At 35.5% G+C, this 21,148-nt stretch overlaps 1 protein-coding gene across 2 annotated transcripts in view; it reads right to left on the bottom strand.

Annotated features, from left to right (window-relative positions):
* The window catches only part of gpr137c (G protein-coupled receptor 137c), a 25,352-nt gene that overhangs the window by 2,531 nt on the left and 1,673 nt on the right, over positions 1-21,148 (bottom strand). For both annotated transcript variants that reach the window (XM_077239106.1, XM_077239107.1), the window contains exons 2-6: positions 8,282-8,331; positions 4,271-4,499; positions 3,867-4,016; positions 1,379-1,504; positions 1,010-1,134 (exon numbers count right to left, since the gene is read on the bottom strand). In XM_077239106.1, the coding sequence (XP_077095221.1) occupies positions 1,010-1,134; positions 1,379-1,504; positions 3,867-4,016; positions 4,271-4,499; positions 8,282-8,331 (680 nt within the window). The remainder of the gene's footprint in view (positions 1-1,009; positions 1,135-1,378; positions 1,505-3,866; positions 4,017-4,270; positions 4,500-8,281; positions 8,332-21,148) is intronic.

The following is a 21,148-nucleotide window of genomic DNA, read 5'->3' as shown; positions in this document are numbered from 1 at the left end:
GTTTTGATCATCGTTCTGAATTCGATCCAGACGAAGTCTTTGACAAAAACATGGTTTTCTCAGCTTTTTTGCTCAAAATGTTGCTTTTTTTAAATTAATCATACCAACATACAAGTGTTAATAAAAAAGAATGCATTAAGCTAAAATAAAACTTTTTTGTTGTCGTTTAAAAGCAGAGAGGGTTCTGTTTCTTTTATTTCTTTTGATTTATTCCATGTTCAGATATTCATACAATAAAATATTCTGGGGTCCATGAAATTTTTGTTAAAATGATCAAAAACAATAGCGGTGGCTGGCTTTTTTTTTTTTTTTCAAAAACGCTGGCGGGGAAAGAGTAAAAGGAATAGTTCACTAAAAACAGAGGGGCCCCAAGACTGAAACTGAAATGGTCGTAAATGCAACAAAAAATAAACATTTGCGTGTCATCATTGCTGTTCGCAAACAATTGACTGTTATGAACTGGTTCGGTTACACTTTACTCTAAGGTGTCCTTGTTACAGTGTAATCATGTAAGTACTGAGTAATATTAATTAACTACATGTACTTACTATAGGGTTAGGATTAGGATTAGGGTTAGTTGCATGTAACTATTATTACTAGTAGTTACTAATAGTAACTACATGTAACATATGTAACAAGAACATTAAAATATAGTGTTACCATTGGTTCCTTTTAATGAGTTATTCATGAAACAGCCTTGAACTTGCTCATGGAGTCAGAGGTTCAAAAGTTTGGGGTAATCTATTTCTATTACTTACTGGCCACTTGTTATTAAAATCTATATAAGACACTTTCAATGCACTTAGTGAAGCACTTTTGAACAACCATGTTTATTGAGAAATTCTGTAAACGGTTTAAAAATAAGTCATTTTGGTTTATAAATGTTTCATTTCAGGGGCCGATGGCTTCCGTACTGTGTAAATAATCTTTAGATGAAGCTTCCTTTAATAACGTGATAACTCTTAACTGCAAGTAACTATAACACTCGATAAAATTTGATTAAACACACCTGCATCTCTCTCCTCGGGAAGTTGTGTTTCTCGACAGATCATCGTCACTATCATAGCGCCGTGGGTTGTCAAAGAAATACGCCCTGGAACTAAAGCTGTGACTGTTGATCATGCCGCCCGGTGTCTAGGGAAACAATGTATACAAAATATAAATAAAACCATATGATTGGCCCAACGCAGAAGCAATGCAGCATGTGATGATGTTTTAGGTGGGGCAGACGTATGAGTAATTAATTCTATTGAATCTGACAGGAAAACAGCTATCCATTGGGGCTTAAAAAGCCAATCTCAGGCTCTCGTCATTGAGTAAGTGTCCAGCTGTGATATTGACAGAAGGATTTAGAAGTGAGGCAGGATTAGACTTTCACCAGGTTCTGATTGGGTCGCTGCACTCTGAAGAACAACACCATCAGACTGGTGGGCAGCAACTCCCAGAAGAACAGGATGATCCCAAAGACCACATAGGCTTCCCCATTGATCTTCTCTGCATCCGCCTGGAGACACAAACACCATATAAGACAAATTTGAACACTGAGAACCATATTGATGTATTGATACACTGTAAAGGCCAATAGACCTTAGTCAGAGTTGACACTGGGGTTGTTATTGCTAGCTAAAATATTAAGTTTTCCTACACTGGAATTAAGAAATCAAATAAAATATTAGAAGGAAAAATTCCTAAATAAAAATTAAAAAATGTTGGCTTGGCAACTAACTTAATAAAATAAAATAAGTTGAAATTCAAAAATGACTAAAACTAAACTAAATATAAAATTAAGTTAAAATAACCAATAAAAAAAAGAAAATGACAAAATTGCTAAAACCGAATATATATATATATATTTTTATTTTTACAAAAACATCATTATCAAGATGTGTTGTCTTGTTCTAGCAAACCAGTTATGAATCAGAACTGATCAAATTATAATGTACATTTGGGAATGCGCCAACCATCTTCACTAACTTATAATGACAAGTGTCAACAAAAAATAAGCTTTAAGGCCTTCCTGTGGTTTTGCGTCAAAATAAAAGCTCAATGTTTTACTGTTTGAAAATGTAGAAATTAAGAAAGCCATACATTTTAGCACTGTCATTTTACATTTGTACTTTAAACTAGTAGTATTATTATATTTTTCTTAAATACTTGAGTATTATTTTACAGTGAAATATAATAATATTAATATTTCCTGTTTTGTTTAATATTTTTATTGAGTAATACTAACAATCATAAAAAATAATCATAATTATGCAGCTTAATGATTAAAAAATAATAATAATTATTATAAATTTTTTGCCAATATTATGCAGCCCGTCAAACAAGCACAGCATTTTAAATCTGAATCTTAATATTTATCAGAAAAATCGCAGTCCGTTTTCCCCCTAAAATCATGCCAACCGGGAAGAGAGTGGCCATGCACATACTCCACTACCATTAGAAACGACAACACGACACAGCTAGTAGCCTACCAAAAAAAACAAAAGCACAAACATCATGGATGTTTATCTGCTTGTTGTTTATCACAATTATCTGCAAAAAGACAACACAGGACAAAGGAGGACGTATACAATCCCAGAATTAGATATCTAGCATATCAAAACAGTGAAAAACAAATCCTGACAACAGCTTTGCATGGGACAGACAAAGTGGCTTCATGAAGAATAAGCAAGCAGACAGCCACCCAAACATATGCAGCTGAGTCAGAGAAGGGGAACCTCGGCCTCCTGTCGGCCCGTCTCAGAGGTGAACCCAAACTAGGTCACCACCAGGCAGGAGTCCTTTCTGCACAGCAGCCTTGCCCGGGCTATTTATAGCAAAACAAAGACCGTTCTCCCACAGAGCTCATATCCGTCTAAATCCCCTCAAATGGATTGTTTCTGCAGTGCGCAAAGAAGCATAATCCATGTTGAATTACTTTATTTTGAATGAATGAAGACAACATCTCTTTTTATAAAACACTAAAACTGTATTTGTAAATATGCAACAAAAAGCATTATCTCCAATTCGTTACAAAGCATGTATTATACTCCAAAAGACTACAAATCTACCACACGCACAACAGAATGACTTGAACCCTTGTAGGATAAAGTACTAAATCAGGGCACACTAAGACAGACATAAATGCATAATAACTTAATAAATCTAATTTTAAGGTGAAAAAACCATTGATTATTAGCTCTCTGAGACTTGTTCATCTAGGACAGTTAAACTTCAATGTTTATCAGTGTTATGCTTTCTACATACACTTCCGTTCAAACGTTTGGGGTCGGTAAGCTTTTTTAATGTTTTTGAAAGAATCTTTTATGCTCACCAACAGGATGGATTTATTAGATCAAAAATACAGTAAAAACAGTCATTTTGTGGAAATATTACTACAATTTAAAAGAGATGTTTTCTATTTTAATGCATTTTAAAATGTCATTTATTCCTGTGATGGCAGTCTTCAGTGTCACATGATCCATCAGAAATCATTCTAATATGATGATTTGCTGATCAAGAAACATTTCTTATTATTAGGTTGTAAACAGTTGTGCTGCTTAATGTTTTTGTGGATTTTTTTTTTTGATTCTTAGATGATTAGAAAGTTAAAAAATAACAGCTTTTTACATTTCTAACAATATAAATATCACTTTTGATCAATTTAATGCATCCTTGCTGAATAGAAGTATCAATTTCCTAAAAATAAACACGAACTGTCTGTCTGTCTATCTATCTATCTATCTATCTGTCTATCTGTCTTTCTGTAATGGAATTTTTTTCATTTTTAAGTTTTAACAGTCATAATTGAGTTTATTTTCACCCCTCATTATGACCCTTGGAATTAACAATAATAATATATAGAGCTATGTTGAATGTACCTGGTCTGATACATTGTACCAGCCGTAATTGAATGGGCTGGGCCGATCTTCAGGAGAAAGAGCCACCACCACCAGGTTATAACAGGCTCTGGAAGTGTAGAGGAGTATAACTGCTGCCCCGATGGCTGTGGCCTGGCATACTGATGTCCCCTAGATCCCAATCACAAAAATCACCGCATTTAGACAGAACAGTAATTACTTTTTCAACACCGTTCGTAAGCAATCGGCTGTTATTGCACTGTCACACTGAAAACACTGCACTGTTGTTCTGAACCCCAATCGCATACTTCTAAGTACAAGTACGTACTAACAACATGTTTTAAGTATGAATCAAGCTTTTATCCAAATACAAAAAGATGCTTGATATAAATCTCAAAATCCAACAGCATCCCTTGTTCACTTGCCTTTGATTCCAGGTAGACATTTGCAGAAGACATTTTAGCGATCTTAAAGATGCATATGGCGAGTGAGATCGCACAGAGAACGAAGAGGCCGTCGTTAACCAGCACTCGTGCCAGAACGGCATCCTTCACCTGACTCTCCGCCGCATCACCCTGAACCAGCATGGCACACGTCATGTTCACCACCAAGAAAAAAACACCGGCCAGCAGAAATCCTAGACACAGGGGCACCCTATTGAGAGTGGAGAGAAAAATTATTTTACAGAAAGAAAGAACTAAATAAACATGTCTTGAACAACCTAAATATCTACATTTTATTATTAGCTTTAAATCATTTCATTTGAACCCGACTAAACATCCCTACAAGCATTGGACACGATTCATCAGTGCACTTTATTCTAAAGAATGTATTTTTTAATTTCTGAGAATCTAATCAAAATGTAATGTACTTCTGTCAGCTTTTTTTAGTTACATTGAAAAATAATATTAATAATTCAATTCACCCTCTTATGTGGAATAAAAGCAAGCCTCGTCCTATCAATCTTCATGCTCAATATTTTGATTCACTCAAAAATACAGCATATTGAAACAATTCAATACAAGGTTAAAGTTCAAAGACATTAAAGTGATGAGCGCAGTCAAGCCGTTGCTTAGCTCAGTCTGGACCATGTGTCAATCCTCTCCTACACCACATGCCTCTGGGACGTGACAAGGTGGGAGGATTTGATCTCCAAGCTTTTCACTCAGCATCAGACTCGAATCACCTGATCAAAGCCCCATTTGTACAGATCAGATTAATGCTCCAAAAGAAAAAAAGAAAGTCTGTTTAAAGTTGGCTCAAACTTCTTTTGATATTTTCAACCAATCAAAAAAGGCTTCCAAATCCTTCTAATTTCACCCCCCAAAAAATAAATGTTCAATCTTATGTTGTTTCCAAAGCTGTGTGATTTCTTTTCTTGTGTGGAAGATGAGTAAATAAGTAGTGGGGCTGTCAAACAGAACAAAAAAGGCTACATAAAAGTACCATAAAATATTTTATTCTTTGCTTTATTCCAAAAAATCTGAAGCCATATGATTAGAATCAGTGTAAATAAAAGAAAGACTTCACCATTAACCTTGTTTGTTTACATTAAAAGTGACAGTAAAAACATTTAGGCAACACTTTACAAATGTTCCATTTATTAACATTAACAGATGCTAATATATATTTGTACATCAATTACTACCCTTTGTTAATGTTGTTAATGTTCATGTTAATTCACGGTGCATTAACTAATGTAAACCGATAAAACTTTTTATCTTAAAAATGTATTAGCAAATGTTGAGATTAACATTAAGATTCATAAATGCTGTGGAAGTATTGCTCACTGTTAATTCGTGTTAACTAGTGTAGTTCACTAATGTTAATGTATTAAACCTTATTGTAAAGCGTTACCAACATTTAGAATATTACAAAAGATTTCTATAACAAATTTTTTTCCCCTCTCTCTCTGTGTTTTGTGATCAGTTAGTCAAATTTTGGCAATAACTTTCATGGTGCTTTGGTATTTAAAGCTTGACAGGCTCAGTGTTCCTTCATTGTATGGAAAAGATCAATATGAACATTCTGCTAATGTTCCACAGAAGAAATCATACAGGTTTGAAATGGGTGAGTAAATGATTTTTTTTTAACTATCTCTTTAAATTAATGTAGTGTATAGACAACAGTTTGCCAATAGAGTGGTGGAGGGATGACGTATTTTTGTAGGCCAAAACCCGCAAATGAGTTATCATTTTAGCAAGTCCTGTTCAATTATCTCTGTTTCGTTTTTTGAATGGGTTTTTGGTTAAATGCCTGAAATAAGGTCTGTGGTTATCACAAGTTCAATATGTTTTATTCTAAGACATAAAAAAGCATCAGTAATACACTTGTGATTTTTTTTTAAAGCTTTCACTTGTCTTGTAAAAGGCAGTTGCTAACATGTGGCTAAATGGGACTACAGAGGTTGTCAGGGACATTAAACCTCATCAGCCGAACAGGTAAATTCATCTACTTTGACTTTTATAAGGTTTATAATTGCACTCTTGCAAACAATTCTAATTTAAACTTTCAGGGAGATTTTTTTTAAACAAAAACTAAAAGACTTGTCAAAGGCTTAATGAGAGTGATGACGCTGAAGTCGAGTGATCGTGGTGTAGTTCGTTTATAGCCTATCTTTAGCTTTTGACTTTGGCCGATTGTATTTAGGCTTCAAAATTCATAAAAGTTGTGTTCATTTGTGAAGATTATCAGGATTAATAACATGAATAAGAATCATAGGGCCAGATTTACTAAAAAAGGCAAATTAGCATGGGAGCACAATTCCAAAATAGTGCCGATGGGAGTGAAAAGTTCTGTGCGTGATCTACTGATGACACGCAAATTAAAGAACACCGACGCAGTCAGATCATTCCCATAATGACCAACGCAATCTACCAAGAGCAGCGCGAATTAGAGTCTGGTTTAAGACATACTTTTATTGCTGAATGAGAAGAGCCGTGTCTCTGGAACCATACAGAGAGCTGATTTATAGGTGATTTATAGGCTAATGATAATAAATGTGTCTGAAAAAATACATTTTAATTGTTCATTAATAAACTAGTGTTTTCTAAATCAGTGTCGGCTGCAAAAATATCTCCATCTCCGCTGTAAAGCGGATGTGCCTTTAGAGAGAAATTCACCTTTCGTACGGATTACATAATCGGGCGATATTTGCTTTCGATTCGAATATGTTTGTTTTAAAGTGGACATTTCAAACGTTTTATAGGTAGGCTATATTTTGTTTCAGTTCATTTATGAGACGCGCTCCAGTTCACGGAGACCATGAAAGCGCATCTGATTGTTTCCTTTTATTTTAAACGAAAAAAAGTGTTTTCTTGTTATTGTGAGTTTACACAAATAAAAGTAGTTGCGAATAATGTATTATTCTTTCTTTTCTGTATGACCAAAAATGATAGAGTATTTTAAGTTGAAAGTATTTTGTCATATCTAATGTACTCAACACTATCTTGTCTGCACTTCTTGTTTTCCGCCATGATGTCTGAATGTGTTTTGATATTAAAATTGTTTTAGCCTACGTAATTGTGCTTGTGTGCATTTTGATTGGACACATTAATCTTAAACCATGAAGCTTGTGTACATTTTGATTGGACAAATTCTTTCTACCACTCTGACAGCTGCCGGCTGCAGCATTTGTTTTTAGGCGTTGCTATGGAGATCATTTGCCGGTAACTAGCCGGACAAGTCTAAGTGGGCTACTAGCAACATTTAAATATTAATTTATTAATTTGCACAGACAATTTTATTTTACATTCAAGTGAACATAGTATGTGTTGTCAGAGGCTTAAAAGTTGTGATGAATAACAGTAAGTAACGCCCCACATTTGTGCCTGAGCGCCCCCCTCTCTGCTGCCTAGTTCACTCTGTCCACAAGCCCCCGTTGAGAAACGCTAATTTAAATACTGTCCTCCCATAAATTGTGTCTGAAAGGAAAACTCTTACAAATGAATATGCAATAAGGTCCGCTGGAAAAATAAACCTGTTCACACCTTTTCAGCGCTAATTTTTCACTCCGCGTCTTTAGTAAATCCTGATGCCATTTTTTAACGCCAAAAGAGAGTTTGCGCTGGCGCGAGCTGTGAGTAAATATGGCCTATCAACTTTTGTTAGTCACAGAGCTTATTTCAATAATCCAAAAGCCAATGGAAACATTTTTTTTTGTCGAGGCAACCAGAGTGATGCTAACTTCCGGGTTGGCCTAGAAATATAGGCTACGTAAGTCCTAAACCGCTCCATACTAAACAGCACTCTATAATAATAATAATAATAATAATAATAGCAAAAAACCTGAGTGAAAGTTGTGCAAGATTTCAGGGGTGACAACAGTTTAAAGCACTTGCAAATGTAAAGAAAGAGCATATTGTTTATACGGGTGCTTTCTCACTTAGCAACCAATTCATTCACAGCACTTACAGCTAAGAAAGAAAGTCTCTTACTTGTACTTGTTGAGCTCTGGGGAATACTTCGCTTTGGCTTTGAAAATCACCTGTGGAAGAGGACATCGTAAGATTTTATTACTTACAAACATGACCAGGACAAACTCTAGCTTAGATCTTTGGTTATTTGAGGAGAGGTATTATCAGTACAAAACTTGCTTTCACCAAGAAACCTATGCTATCTGTACTTCAAGCCTGCTCACAGGCCAAGTAATGACTAGGTTGTGCTAAAGCAAAGATATGGGTAACCAGGCTGTATCTCATTCTCTGAGTTTATTTCATCAGAAACATCTCCTGGTTAAGCAAACATCCTCATATCTCAATAAGCACTGAAAGTTATTGGTTTTATCTAAGGTCCTTGCAACTCTAACCCTAATGTCAAACCAAAACAAGCACAACTAGGCTTGCACAAACTTCATTGATAAGTGTCCAGGGACAGTTTTCACTCTGACTTGGCCTTCATGTATTTCACACAAAGTGTGAACTACATTCAGGCCATTAGGAAGTGATGTTTTAGCAAGTGAACCATTAGCAAGTGATGTGAATTCAAAAACATTTAAATAATTACCGACCCCAAACTTTCGACCGATAGTGTATCAAGTTGAGCACACGCATGTCCGCATACTTCGAAGTAATGATTGGCCATTGAAGGCTTTCTTTAAGCTTTGTCATATTCAATTTTTACATTATAAACCACAGCAGTAGTTGGCAGCTGGAACAGGAACAGGAAATGACCTCACCAGTAGCGTTCTGGACTTGGTCATTGAAAAGGTTGGGTCTGGGTTTCATGTGGAAGTTAGATTTCAAATGAGATAAAAAAGGATCCATTAAATTATACGAAATGAAGAGGAAGTTGCGATAATCTTTTCCTCACTATTGTGACGTTTATCTGAGTGAAACGATGAAATCGAACAAGAAAATATGTAGAACGGGACTTGGCTTCATCCATTGTGAATTGACTGGATGTTTGGATCATTGTGGTTTGCTATTGCTGTGATCTCAAGAGATGTCACTGCATGATGGAGCGGAAGTTATTTTGATTAAAAATTACACACATGAATTAAATAATAATGATGATGTGCACAGATAAATCATTTATAATAAATACTGCAATATTCCATATTGTCTGTTTTGATTTCATGGTGACTAAACTTTTCAACATATTTACAAATTTCAGTTTGCTTTAAATCATTACAAAGACTCCACTCAAGATGACCTGTACACTTTTGTGATTTACAATCTATGTCACTTTCACAAAACATTTGAAGAAGAAATGCTTCCAATTGGGTCATAAAAATTGAATATTTGTGACACAAAACATAAGTACCGTGTATGGAATGATCTTGGACAGGACACAGTGACAAGAAGGCAAGGGATAATGGGAATTTACTAAGTTCCTTCATTCAAGAAACAACAGTGAAAACTCACACATCATGTCTACATTCCTGATCACACATATGTAGGATCCTAGTCCTGACTCCACTCTTCTCTACAAGATACGTGACTGATGCCAAATGATCTCTGTAAAATCCCAGAAGTCTTACGGCAAACCGGCAAGAGTTACAGTAAAAAAAAAAAAAAACTTAAAGGACGTCTGTGTAACCAAAGCAGCATTGCTCATGACTATCAAGAGAACTCGGGTGTAAAACAGCTGAACGCACCAGGACAGTGCAGACGCCTCTATTCACTGGACTAAGACACCTGCCCGACAGGCTGCGTTTGACAGCCATCAGTGGCACATGAGCAAATCGAGAACAGATGCGGTGTTGTTTGTATATGCACAAGGGAAGTGGGCATCTGCAATGACTTAGAATGAATTTGAAGGTTTCATGAAGAAATAATAAACCTACTTTAAAATTAATCCTATATTCAATCATTACCACTGAATTAAAATGTACAAATATCCTATTAAGTGGAAGTAAAATTAAAAGGGGCAAAAGTAAACAAGATTTCCCTACTCTTTCAAAATAAAAGTATTATTCAGACATATGCTAATGTTCATATATCGCAAAGATCCCCCTCGCCCTTCCACCTATATAATTTAGCTACAAAAATGGGTCATTCGGAAATCATGGTTATGTCATCACAACCATAAAGCACATTAACAAATGGCTTTTACATATCTACATTTTTTTTCTTTTTACAGTTTTTAGCAACTATTCCTGTGTGAAACATGCTGGTGCAGAGGTTTAAAAGTTTGGGGTCGGTAAGATTTTATGTTTTTAAGTATCTTATTTGATCAAAAATACAGTGAAAATAATAATATACAAATATTATTCCAAATTTAATAACTTAATATATTCATTAATTTTAATATATTTTAAAATGTAATTTATTTCTGTGATGGCAAAGCTGAGTTTTCAGCATCATTACAAGACTTACGGTCTTCAGTGTCACATGATCCTTCAGAAATCATAATATGACATTTTTCTGCTCAAGCATTTCTAATTATCAATGTTGAAAACAGTTGTGCTGCTTAATATTTTTGTGGAAACCATTATTCATTTTTTTTCAGGATTATTCAATGAATAAAAAATGTATTTATTTGAAACAGAAATCTTTTGTAACATTTTAAATGTCTTTACAGTCACTTTTTATCTATTTAATGCATCCTTGCTGAATAAAATAGAATATTTTATTTGAACGCAAGTGTAAATCTTAAATGTACAGTATCAAAAACAGCCAAAGAGGGTGGAAAACGTCACAATTTAGGGTGAATTTTAAATTACATTTTTTTACTGACCTTCAAAGAAAAATAATGAAATGCTCAAAATGCAAAATATGACTAATTTAATAAGGAAATCAGAAGAGATAAAAGGTGCAGTGGTCGATATTTGTGCTGTGTATGAATTGTGCATGTTGATGTGTGTCATCCTCATGTGTCTCCCTGACAGCAGACGCACCGCAGACTCCACCAGGTCACCACAGCACAGCATGATTCGGAGATATAAGAAAGAATTCCGAAAATAAACACACAAACTGCACATCATGTTTTGTCATCTCACAAGAGAGCGATAGGCTCAAGGGACCCATGTTGCCCCGAGCGCAGTGCTTTCACAGAGAAAAGGCAGCATTAAAAGCTCCTATCGTTCTGCTCTCAGCTCCCAACCCCAAAGTACGGTCTTACATGCAAAAACAAGGTCAGCAGACTCTGCACTGCCTGCAAACAGATCTGATATTGCAATTTGTTTGTCACAAGGTGGAGAAAGGTACAAGTCATATGAAAAAGAAAAACTAAATAAGTCGATTTTTTACATTCTCAAAAAGAAAGTCAAATGTTAAAGTAATAATCACAATGCCCCAGTACTGCAATGTGGTTGCTAGGTTGATCTGAGAGGTTGTTAATGTGCTGCTATGGGGTTGCTAAGATGTTGCTGGATGGTTGGCAGTTAATTGCTTTTTTATGGGGTTAGAATTGTTTCATTATTCCAAATAATTAAAATTAAGGTTCACAAATCTAATGTAAAGAGATTCACAGAAATTAATCAAATTCACAAATAAATAAGATGAGATTTGCAAATTAAATAAAATACTTACAAATGGGTTTTATGTCAAAAACACAACTCTCCCTGGCATTTGTGGATCACTTTTTGTGCATTTGTGGATTTTGAAACGCATCAAAGTCGTGCAGACAAATCCATAAATAAGTGGACTCTACCCACGGTTTACTCAAGCCAATCAGATAACGGCCACATTGCGCTGACCAATCATAGCACGTTCTTGCTACAACTGATCACGATTTGCTTTACAATCAGATTCACTGGAACAGATTCATTTCGCACCCCTGAAAAGAACTATTCTGTGGTCTCTTTGTGTGGTTAAAGCACCCCGTTTCCAAAAGATTGTTGGAGTTTAAGGCTTCTTTATATTTCCATTAGGATTGGTGAATTGGATAAACTCAGGATTATATACAAAATATAATATAGGACAATATCATGTATAATACTAAATGTGAGGCCATGACCATCAGTGATGTTTCAGTATAAGAGTATCTTTGCATTGATTTTGGATGCTGTCAGTAACTTACAGTAAATTAAGGCTGATTCATAATATTATTTGTGTGATCAAGTGTTTTAATCGAAGAAATAATTATGCATATCGCTGGTCTGCTTGGTATTTCACTTTTAAATGCATGATCTCTTTGGAATGCAACAACAGCCTTTCACAAGTTTAAAAAACCCACCTATATCTTCTCTACAAACAAAGGGAATCGTAATACATGTACAGTATTTAATGTTTAAAATACTATTTATAATGCTCTATAAATCATTAGATCCACGGAGCAGGTCATGTGCTCATATGCATCATTAAAACTGCTTAAATGAAGAAGTGGGAAGCGCTGTTGGTTGTTGTATAGGACAGTAATTTCACCTATTACACAAACTCACATGTTTATCACGAGGTTGAATCCAGTTATTCATTAGTCAGCTACTTATTGATGCTTTTCTGTTCCATCTTGAATAATGTGACGCTTCCATAACGCGTTGTTGCCATAACAGAGATGTAAAGCGCTCAAAGGCTCATAAAATATAATACTGTGGCTTGGCTTGATACACAGTCTAACTTTTACAGTACCTACTGTATGGGCCTTATGAATGCCAGGCACTGGCAGTTGTGTTTTTGACAAACACATTTGTAGAAAAAAATGTATTTGCAAATCTAATTTTATTTATTTGTGATTTAGTGTGTGTGTGTGTGTGTGTGTGTGTGTGTGTGTGTGTGTGTGTGTGTGTGTGTGTGTGTGTGTGTGTGTGTGTGTGTGTGTGTGTGTGTGTGTGTGTAATTTTTTTGTAAATCTTGGAATAATACACCAATTCTAACCCCACACTTTCTGGTCCAAGTCAAAAGAGCCCTGAGAGTCTTTGATAATCCGGTAACATTTAGGGCCAGTATTCACTTTTTTTTTTTTTTTTACAAAAACGGTCACTGGGGCAGTACCCTTTCAAAAGGAACACCCTTGTACCTTATTTAACCCTTAAGGGTGAATATTAGTAGGCTACCTAAATTGACATAGGTGTACCTAAAGCATACATTTTAGTACCTAAATTGTATATATTTGTACTTTTTGAAAGAATACCGCCCCAGCGATAGCTTTTGCACTTTTTTTTTTAAATGAGAGTGTTCAATATAAAAGATTTTTTAAATTATTTCTATTATTTATTTATTTAAATAAATGAAAATAAAAGTTGAACAAAAAGTGAAAAAGAAAAGAGAGCAAACAAATAAGGATAGGCCTGTTTTCTGAGCTAAGACAGACATGTTTTGTTTGGTATAAAATGTGAACTCATGACTTCTATAAGCACACGCACACACACACACGGCAGCAACTTTCGGCCAGTCACATAAAAAAGACACACAAAAAAAGGAAGCAGGCAGCAGTCTTCTCAATTTAAGCCCTTTCTGTGACCCACATGCAGACATTTGTCTCAGTTCCTTAAATGTATTTTTACCATAAGACGTCCACATCATACTGAGTCACGGTTTTGAAAATGCATAATGCTGTGGTTCGGTGTCATGAGACTTTGTGACTTCTTCCTCTTTTACTGATGGTGTGAAATGTCATCGCTACTCATGATGCTTGAGAACTAAAACCAGAGAAGATTGAATCCACAATTAAGCAAACTTTTCTTGACATGAATACAGTACACTCTGTATAATGTATTATCCAATATAAAATTAACCTAGCAAGAAAAATACTTGTTTTAAGAACAATATTAAAGGGATAGTTCACAAAAATGAAAAATAGCCCATGATTTAGTCCCCCTGAAGCAATCAGGTGTATTTGACATTGTTCTTTAAGACGAACACAATCTGAGTTATATTAAAGAATGTCCTGGCTCTTCCAAGCTTTATAATGGCAGTGAATGGCTGTATGTCTTTGGAAGTCCATCAAAGCAAATCTATTCATGATAAAAATGCTCCACGCATCTTCAAGGGTTAATAAAGGCCTTCTGAAGTGAAGCGATGCGTTTGTGTAAGAAAAATATCCATATTTAAAACTTTACACACTCAAATAAATAGGTTCCGGCAGATGGTAAATTGACATCGATAAAGTTTTATATGGATATTTTTCTAACACAAACGCATCGTTTCACCTCAGAAGACCTTTATTAACCCCGAAAACGCGTGGAGCATTTTTATCATGAATAGGTGCGCTTTGATGGACTTCCAAAGACATCCACTGTTATTATAAAGCTTGGAAGAGCCAGGACATTTTTTAATATAACTCCGATTTTGTTCGTCTGAAAGAAGAAAGTCATCATAAACGCCTAGGATGGTTTCAGGGTGAGTAAATCATGGGTTAAGTTCCATTTTTGGGTGAACTATCCCTTTAATGTCCTTTTACAATTTTGTTAATTTTTATATTTAATTTTGATGTTTATTTTTGAGTCTATTGCTCACAAATACAGGTTTTGATTTCAAATATATATATATATATATATATATATATATATATATATATATATATATATATATATATATATATATATATATATATACACTGTGTGTGTATATATGTGTGTATATAAACACATACAGACACAGTATAAATATATAAATAAAAGTAAATTTGCACTAAAAAAAATGCTCAGTGCAAATGTCTGATTTACCAAACCAAAGAGAATGAAAGCTTTCATCTGAATGGACACTGAGGACATCTGACATCTTTACATATTTGAACACATCATTTCCTGTTTTCCTCCTCGGTAATCAGAACACAACCCTGCGAACACACTTTCCCCTTCAGTGCCTCATGTCAAGAGGGCCCCAAGGAAGTTTAAAACCAGTGATTCATCTACCTACACTGTGAAACAAATCTGGAACGCTCCCCTCTGATCAGTTTAATACTTGTTTTTGTACAACATTGCTACGTAGAGCCCTCACTGAACACTTGTGAGTGATGGAGGTTCTGTATCCTGTGCGAAGTCAAGGCCAATAAATAAATAGGCCTACACACTCACTAAGACTCATTGGGATGGTTAATAGTCAACCAAACTAATCCATTCAGTTTCAACAATTTCCGAGCCATGTTGGATAAGTTTAGAATTAGGATCATGCCAGGAAAAAGTAGGTTTTTAAGCTGCTACAAGTCAAGGACTGCTTCTGAAAAATAACTATAATTATCATATTATCAAAATGTAAAGATATTCAAAAGCCTTATTAGAGACATTTAGCAACAAGTAAATGTTCTGCTCTCAGAGTTGTCCAATTTCTTAGTATCTCAAAGTACATATCTCATAATTTTGACTTTTAAGTCATAACTATGGCATAAAATTATAATTATAAAATTAACTTTATAATTATATATAGCTTTTTTGCGATAAATTCGACTTTTTATGTCATAATCAATCATGATTTAGCAATGCCTTTTTTCTTCTTCAAACTTGCCTATCCTGTGATGGCAAACTGTATAGCTGTAGCAACGTCAGATAGCCAGACTACGCTGACAGTCAAACTTTAGGCTACCCAGGACAACAGGAGTGCAAACAGCTTTCAGGTTAAGGCACGCCAACTTCTTTTCCAGACTGCACATGCATGCTTTACCAATACACACCCAATACCACAATAAAAGCAGCACAAAACCACTGGACTTATTGAACAGTATGACCACTACACTTAAGCCCAGATAATAAAACAAAAACACTCTATAGACTCTATAGTCTTACAGAATCCTGTCTGGCAACCATTGGGACAATCATTTCCCCTATCTATTTGATTCGGTTTAGCTTGAGACCGTTCAAGTGTGAAAGTGCGTGTTTGGGGAGCAGAAATTATGCGAGTTTGAGGCCCATGCCTAGTGAGTCATACTTTACATGTCCATAACACAAACCCTTGTATAAAATCTGTAGCCAGCAAACACACACTTTCACAGAAATATTGACAGGCGACTGAAGAGAAGCATTGACAAGAAGTGTGAATAAACGTGCTGTGGTAACTGAAATCATATGGGTTACGCTTTCACGTGATGTAATGCAAGCTTTGGCGCACACAAAAAAATCTGTATATAATAAAAATAAATAAAAAATCAGGATAACTTGATAATAGCTATTTATAACACCACAAGGATTTTTGCGCATAGTAATAGCTTTAAGGCTATTAATATGCTAATGTAATCCTAAATGTACTTTTTATTCATTTAGCAGTCAGACCATGTTGCCCAAAATTACATACAAATGTGAGATTGCACTACCGTTCGAAAATTTGGGGTGAGCATGTTTTTATTTATTTAATCATTTATTTTAATACTTTCAGTTAGGATGAATTAAATTGATCAAACTGATGAAATTGTAAACTCTCTCATTTAATTTTTTTTATTTTAAATAAATGCTTTATTAAAACTGTCTATTCGAAAATGTTTAAAAATGCATCACAGTTTTGACAAAAATATGAACTGTTTTTAACATAAGAAATGTTTCTCGAGCATTAAATCAGCATATTAGAATGATTTCTGAAGGATCATGTGACACCTTATTAAAAAAATATATTAAAATAGAAAACGTTTCGTTTAAATCCTAAAATCCATAAAATTTCACAATATTACTGTATTTTTTTATCAAATAAATGCAGCAATTGTGGGCATAAGAGACTTCTCTTAAAAAAAAAAACACGTACCAACCCAAAACTTTTGAACAGCAGTGTAGATACTGACATAATGTAAGAGTCAAATTCAGCCCACTTATGTAGAGAAACAACAACTGTAGTTTCCAGGAACAAACAGGTGTCTAATTTAAGGTGCAAGAGGATTAAATGACTATTTTCCTTCAACGCTCTTGTGGACTGTCCACGCTATCCACATCCTCCCTTTACAAGACATGCAGGTCTACAGAACCTAGAGATCCCTGCCAAAGAAACTGTGGCCTAGTTACAGATTAACAACAGCCGTCCTAAACCTCTCCTGACAACAGCACAACTGCTAAAATCATTAGGGGAAAACAAATTCCAGTATAAACCTCTCCAAGTCAGCTGTCAAAGCACAAAATGTCATTCATTCCAATAAGGACCAGCCAATGAACAACTCAAACAGGTGCTTAAATTTATTGAAAATATAATGTGGCACGGTTCTGTTACCGATCCCGAGACTTAGTCCTTAATATGAGTTTAAAGAAGCGCTGGGGAGTGTAAACAGCAGTCCACCTAAAATCATAATGATTACCAAACTTGCATATCTAGGGATGGATTACAAGGACAAAGACGCTCAGAGGGGGGGTGGGGGGAGGGGGCAAGAAAACAACATTCCAGTAAGCTGTAATGGAGCTGCGCGGGGGTATGCCAACATTTGGCTGACCATTATAAAGATTCCTTAGCAAACTGAATGAATAAGACTCTCCAGGATGACACGGCTGCAGAAACAGGCCGTCAATAAGGGGTTTGACGTGATAAATGTGAAGAAATGTCATGCTTTTAAAACTTTTATGGTCAAGAGATGACAGACAGATATTGAGTAAGGTCTGACATTAGCAACGTCAAGGATATGTCATTCTTTCAAAACTGTATTGAATAATAGAGAAAATTGGATTAAATAAGCAAATTTATGCAACCGTATTACAGTAAAACTTCACATTGCACTATGTTTTATCACTACTTTTTTGCTTTAGTTGTGACTGAAATATACGCGTGTGTGTGTGTGTGTGTGTGTGTGTGTGTGTGTGTGTGTGTGTGTGTGTGTGTGTGTGTGTGTGTGTGTGTGTGTGTGTGTGTGTGTGTTTGTGTACACAGTGTTGGGGAGTAACTTCAGTTACATGTATGAGCGTTACATAATTTAATTACAAAATAAACTTAAACTTTATTTAACCTCAGAAGCATCTCAAAGTAAGAAGAGGTGCTGAAGTCAGATTTTTTTTGTGGTGGCTGTGCTAAATAAATTTTTACAATTTGAATTCAAGCGATGAAGGATTTTGAAAGTCTGACAGTAATCAGCTTTGAGTGCTACTGTAGGTCAACTCTGCCTGGTATGTTTGAAAATGATTAACAGTTGAAAACATCGTTAGAAATTTAGAAAAGTAATCAAAAGGTAATCAGTTACATTACTTTAATAAAGTAATTGAAAATTACACTACTTATTACATTTTGAATAGGGTAACTTGTAATCTGTAACCCATTACCTTTCCAAAGTAACCTTCCCAAAACTGTATATATATTGTATCAAATAAAAGCAGCCTTGGTGAGCATTAAACATTTATTTCAAAAGCCAAAAGTTTTCAAAAGATTTAAAAAAAAAATCTTACAGAGCCAGTTTTATTTGACTGATTGCATATAAAAAAATCAGCGTTCAGAAGTGTTAATGCTAGAAGTGCTATTATTAAATCGAAAAAAATAAGATATGTGCTTAAACAAAACTCCAAACGGCACATTTCTGTTTTTAAACCCTCCAGGATGCCTTGGCCCATATACTTTTATTGTCTCTCAAGAGCATTACCCTAAACAGGACTTTTGGTCATTTTTACAAAACGAGGGACAAGTCAAAATGATTGTCTTAAGTCATCGAAAGCATTTCATAGATACAGATGTCAATTTTCCTTTTTCTTTACCAGGAAAAATTATTGTGAAATAATGTTTAAAATAACGCCCCGGTAGCACCAAAAACTGCCGACAGTGGGCCGCCAACTGCATCAACAGCAAAAAACATACAAGGGTGAAAAATGGGCCCATCACTTCTCTTTAGCAGAGCTTTGCTGATGAGGTCTCATGTGATGCATTACTCTCACACACCTACATGCAGAAATCACACATGCTTTTCACAGGGGAGTTTCTGCTTCAAGTAAACAGTTGGTGTTGACGGTACACACGCCTTTAATGTGTTTCCTCCACGCACAAGAGTTGCTGAAAGTGTAATTTGAACAAATTAATTAGTCATCACTATGGTACCACCTCGGGGAACAGGATGACAGAGGAAGAACAGAAGTGAAAACTGTGAAATATGACAATACTTCCAAAGGATATCATGCATTATTTACAGTGTTGCAATTTTTAAGTCCCCTAAAGAGCTCGCATTTTCTCTACATTATGGCTGTGAAAACCAACTACCGACATTTTGAGTTGCAGCACCTATTTTTGACAAAACGTATATGTTTGCAAATACGTGTATCAAATGGGTCAATGTGATTTCACCAAGTAAACCATGTTCCTGAAACAACATCCTTGTTGTTCCTGGAACAACATGCAGATCAACCAGTCAGATTTAAAGGTGAGTAGGGTTAGCTTTACACTCAGGGAAAAAAAAAAGGTACAAAAGCTGTCACTGGGGCAGTACCTTTTCAAAAGGTACACTTGTGTACCTATGTTTTTACACAGGAATGTCGTTCCAGGATTAACAAAAGATGTTGATCCAGGAACATGTCTTTCTTGGCAAAATCACGGTGACCGTATAAAATACCGTTTTTTTAACACCACAGATATATAATATACTGTATATAATGCAGCATTTCCCTTCCAAATCAGTGATTGAATGAGGTAACCTTCCAATAGTATACAGCTAACCCGTTTTTCAGCAACTAACATCAATCGCACTATAGTGACCACTAATAGTGGTCATTACTGTGTCTGTCGCGAACACAACCGACCCGCTAGGATACGTAACCCGTGTTGGGTACAGTACCCCACCGATGGGATTTTTGTTTTTGGCTGACATTTGGAAGTCAGGGTGCTTGCCGTCTTTGTCTGTGCGTTAGCTGTTCTTAGAGCAGAATGCTGCACACCCCTTTTGTTGTGCCTGGAATAGCACAGGATTGAGCAGGGTGATGTAATGCTTTTGCAGCAGGTGCTTCTGATTGGCTCGCACCTTCAAATGCCAACTCGCAGTGTTCAGGCAGTGTCTGTACGATGCCCACATCTCAAATAGCTCCAGAGTAATATGCAAAAAGGCCAACTCTCTCAAGCAACCTTCTGCAACTTAATGTGGGTGTAAGGGGAAAGGCTGCAAACATGCATAAATGGAGGTTGCATAAAACAAAGCTGTCAATAAATCAAACAGGACTGCAGGGCTTGTCAGTCAGGTTTGATTGTGCCACAGCTCTTTGTGCTGACTACGGGTGAAATAAAAATGCAATACAAGCAAGGTTAGATTAATATCAGCCGGGGTCATGTCGGACAGAACGGAAAGGGCAAAGCACGCATTTGTCCAGTTTGGGACATGAATAATAACGAGAATCTTAAGAACAATTGCAAATTAGAGTAAAAAAATATTTGACCATAGCAGGGTTGTTTCTGTGTCAAAGAGTACATTACAAGACTTTTGACTTGCACAGACAAAAAAAAAAAAAAATTAGAGGGAGATTTGATGCTTTCAAAGGGCGTATTAATAACATTCTCAGACATATTAAGAATCTTTTCAGCCTTGATCTTTTAAGAGAAAACAAGACCTCCAGAGGAACAGTACTTTATAAAAACTTCCCACTGCTTCATGAGATATTTAAGGGATAGTTCAACCAAAAATTGTCATTTACTCATGAGTTTCTCAATGAGTTTCTGTCTTCTGTTGGTTTCCATCATTCTTCAAAATATCTTTTGTTTTTGAGAAAAAAAGAAGTTTAGCCGAATGACACTTCTCTTTTTCTTAAAAAGAAAATGAATGAAAAATACATCAAGACATCTCGTGTCCGATTTTGAAAATAAATCCATATTCAAATCGCAAATGAGATATTAGGAAGAACGGAGGAATTTTTTTTAAACATTAAACGACTTAAATTTTGTATTTATATTATGCATTTGGCAGGCTCTTTTATCGGAGGCGACATATATTGGGAGATTTGGAATTAAACCCACGACGTGGCAGTTTAAATGGCATGTTGTACTGTTTGCGCAACAGGAACTCAACCATTTTGATCTGTTTCTATCATAAATCCATCATATGCCCTCAGAAGACTTGGG

The sequence above is a fragment of the Siphateles boraxobius genome, unplaced genomic scaffold (genome assembly GCF_051911475.1).
Source record: "Siphateles boraxobius isolate OS27281-9 unplaced genomic scaffold, OSU_SipBor_1 22, whole genome shotgun sequence".
Lineage (NCBI taxonomy): Eukaryota > Metazoa > Chordata > Actinopteri > Cypriniformes > Leuciscidae > Siphateles > Siphateles boraxobius.
The sequence above is the reverse complement of the archived record's forward strand: the minus strand, read 5'-3'. Positions and strand labels throughout refer to the sequence as shown.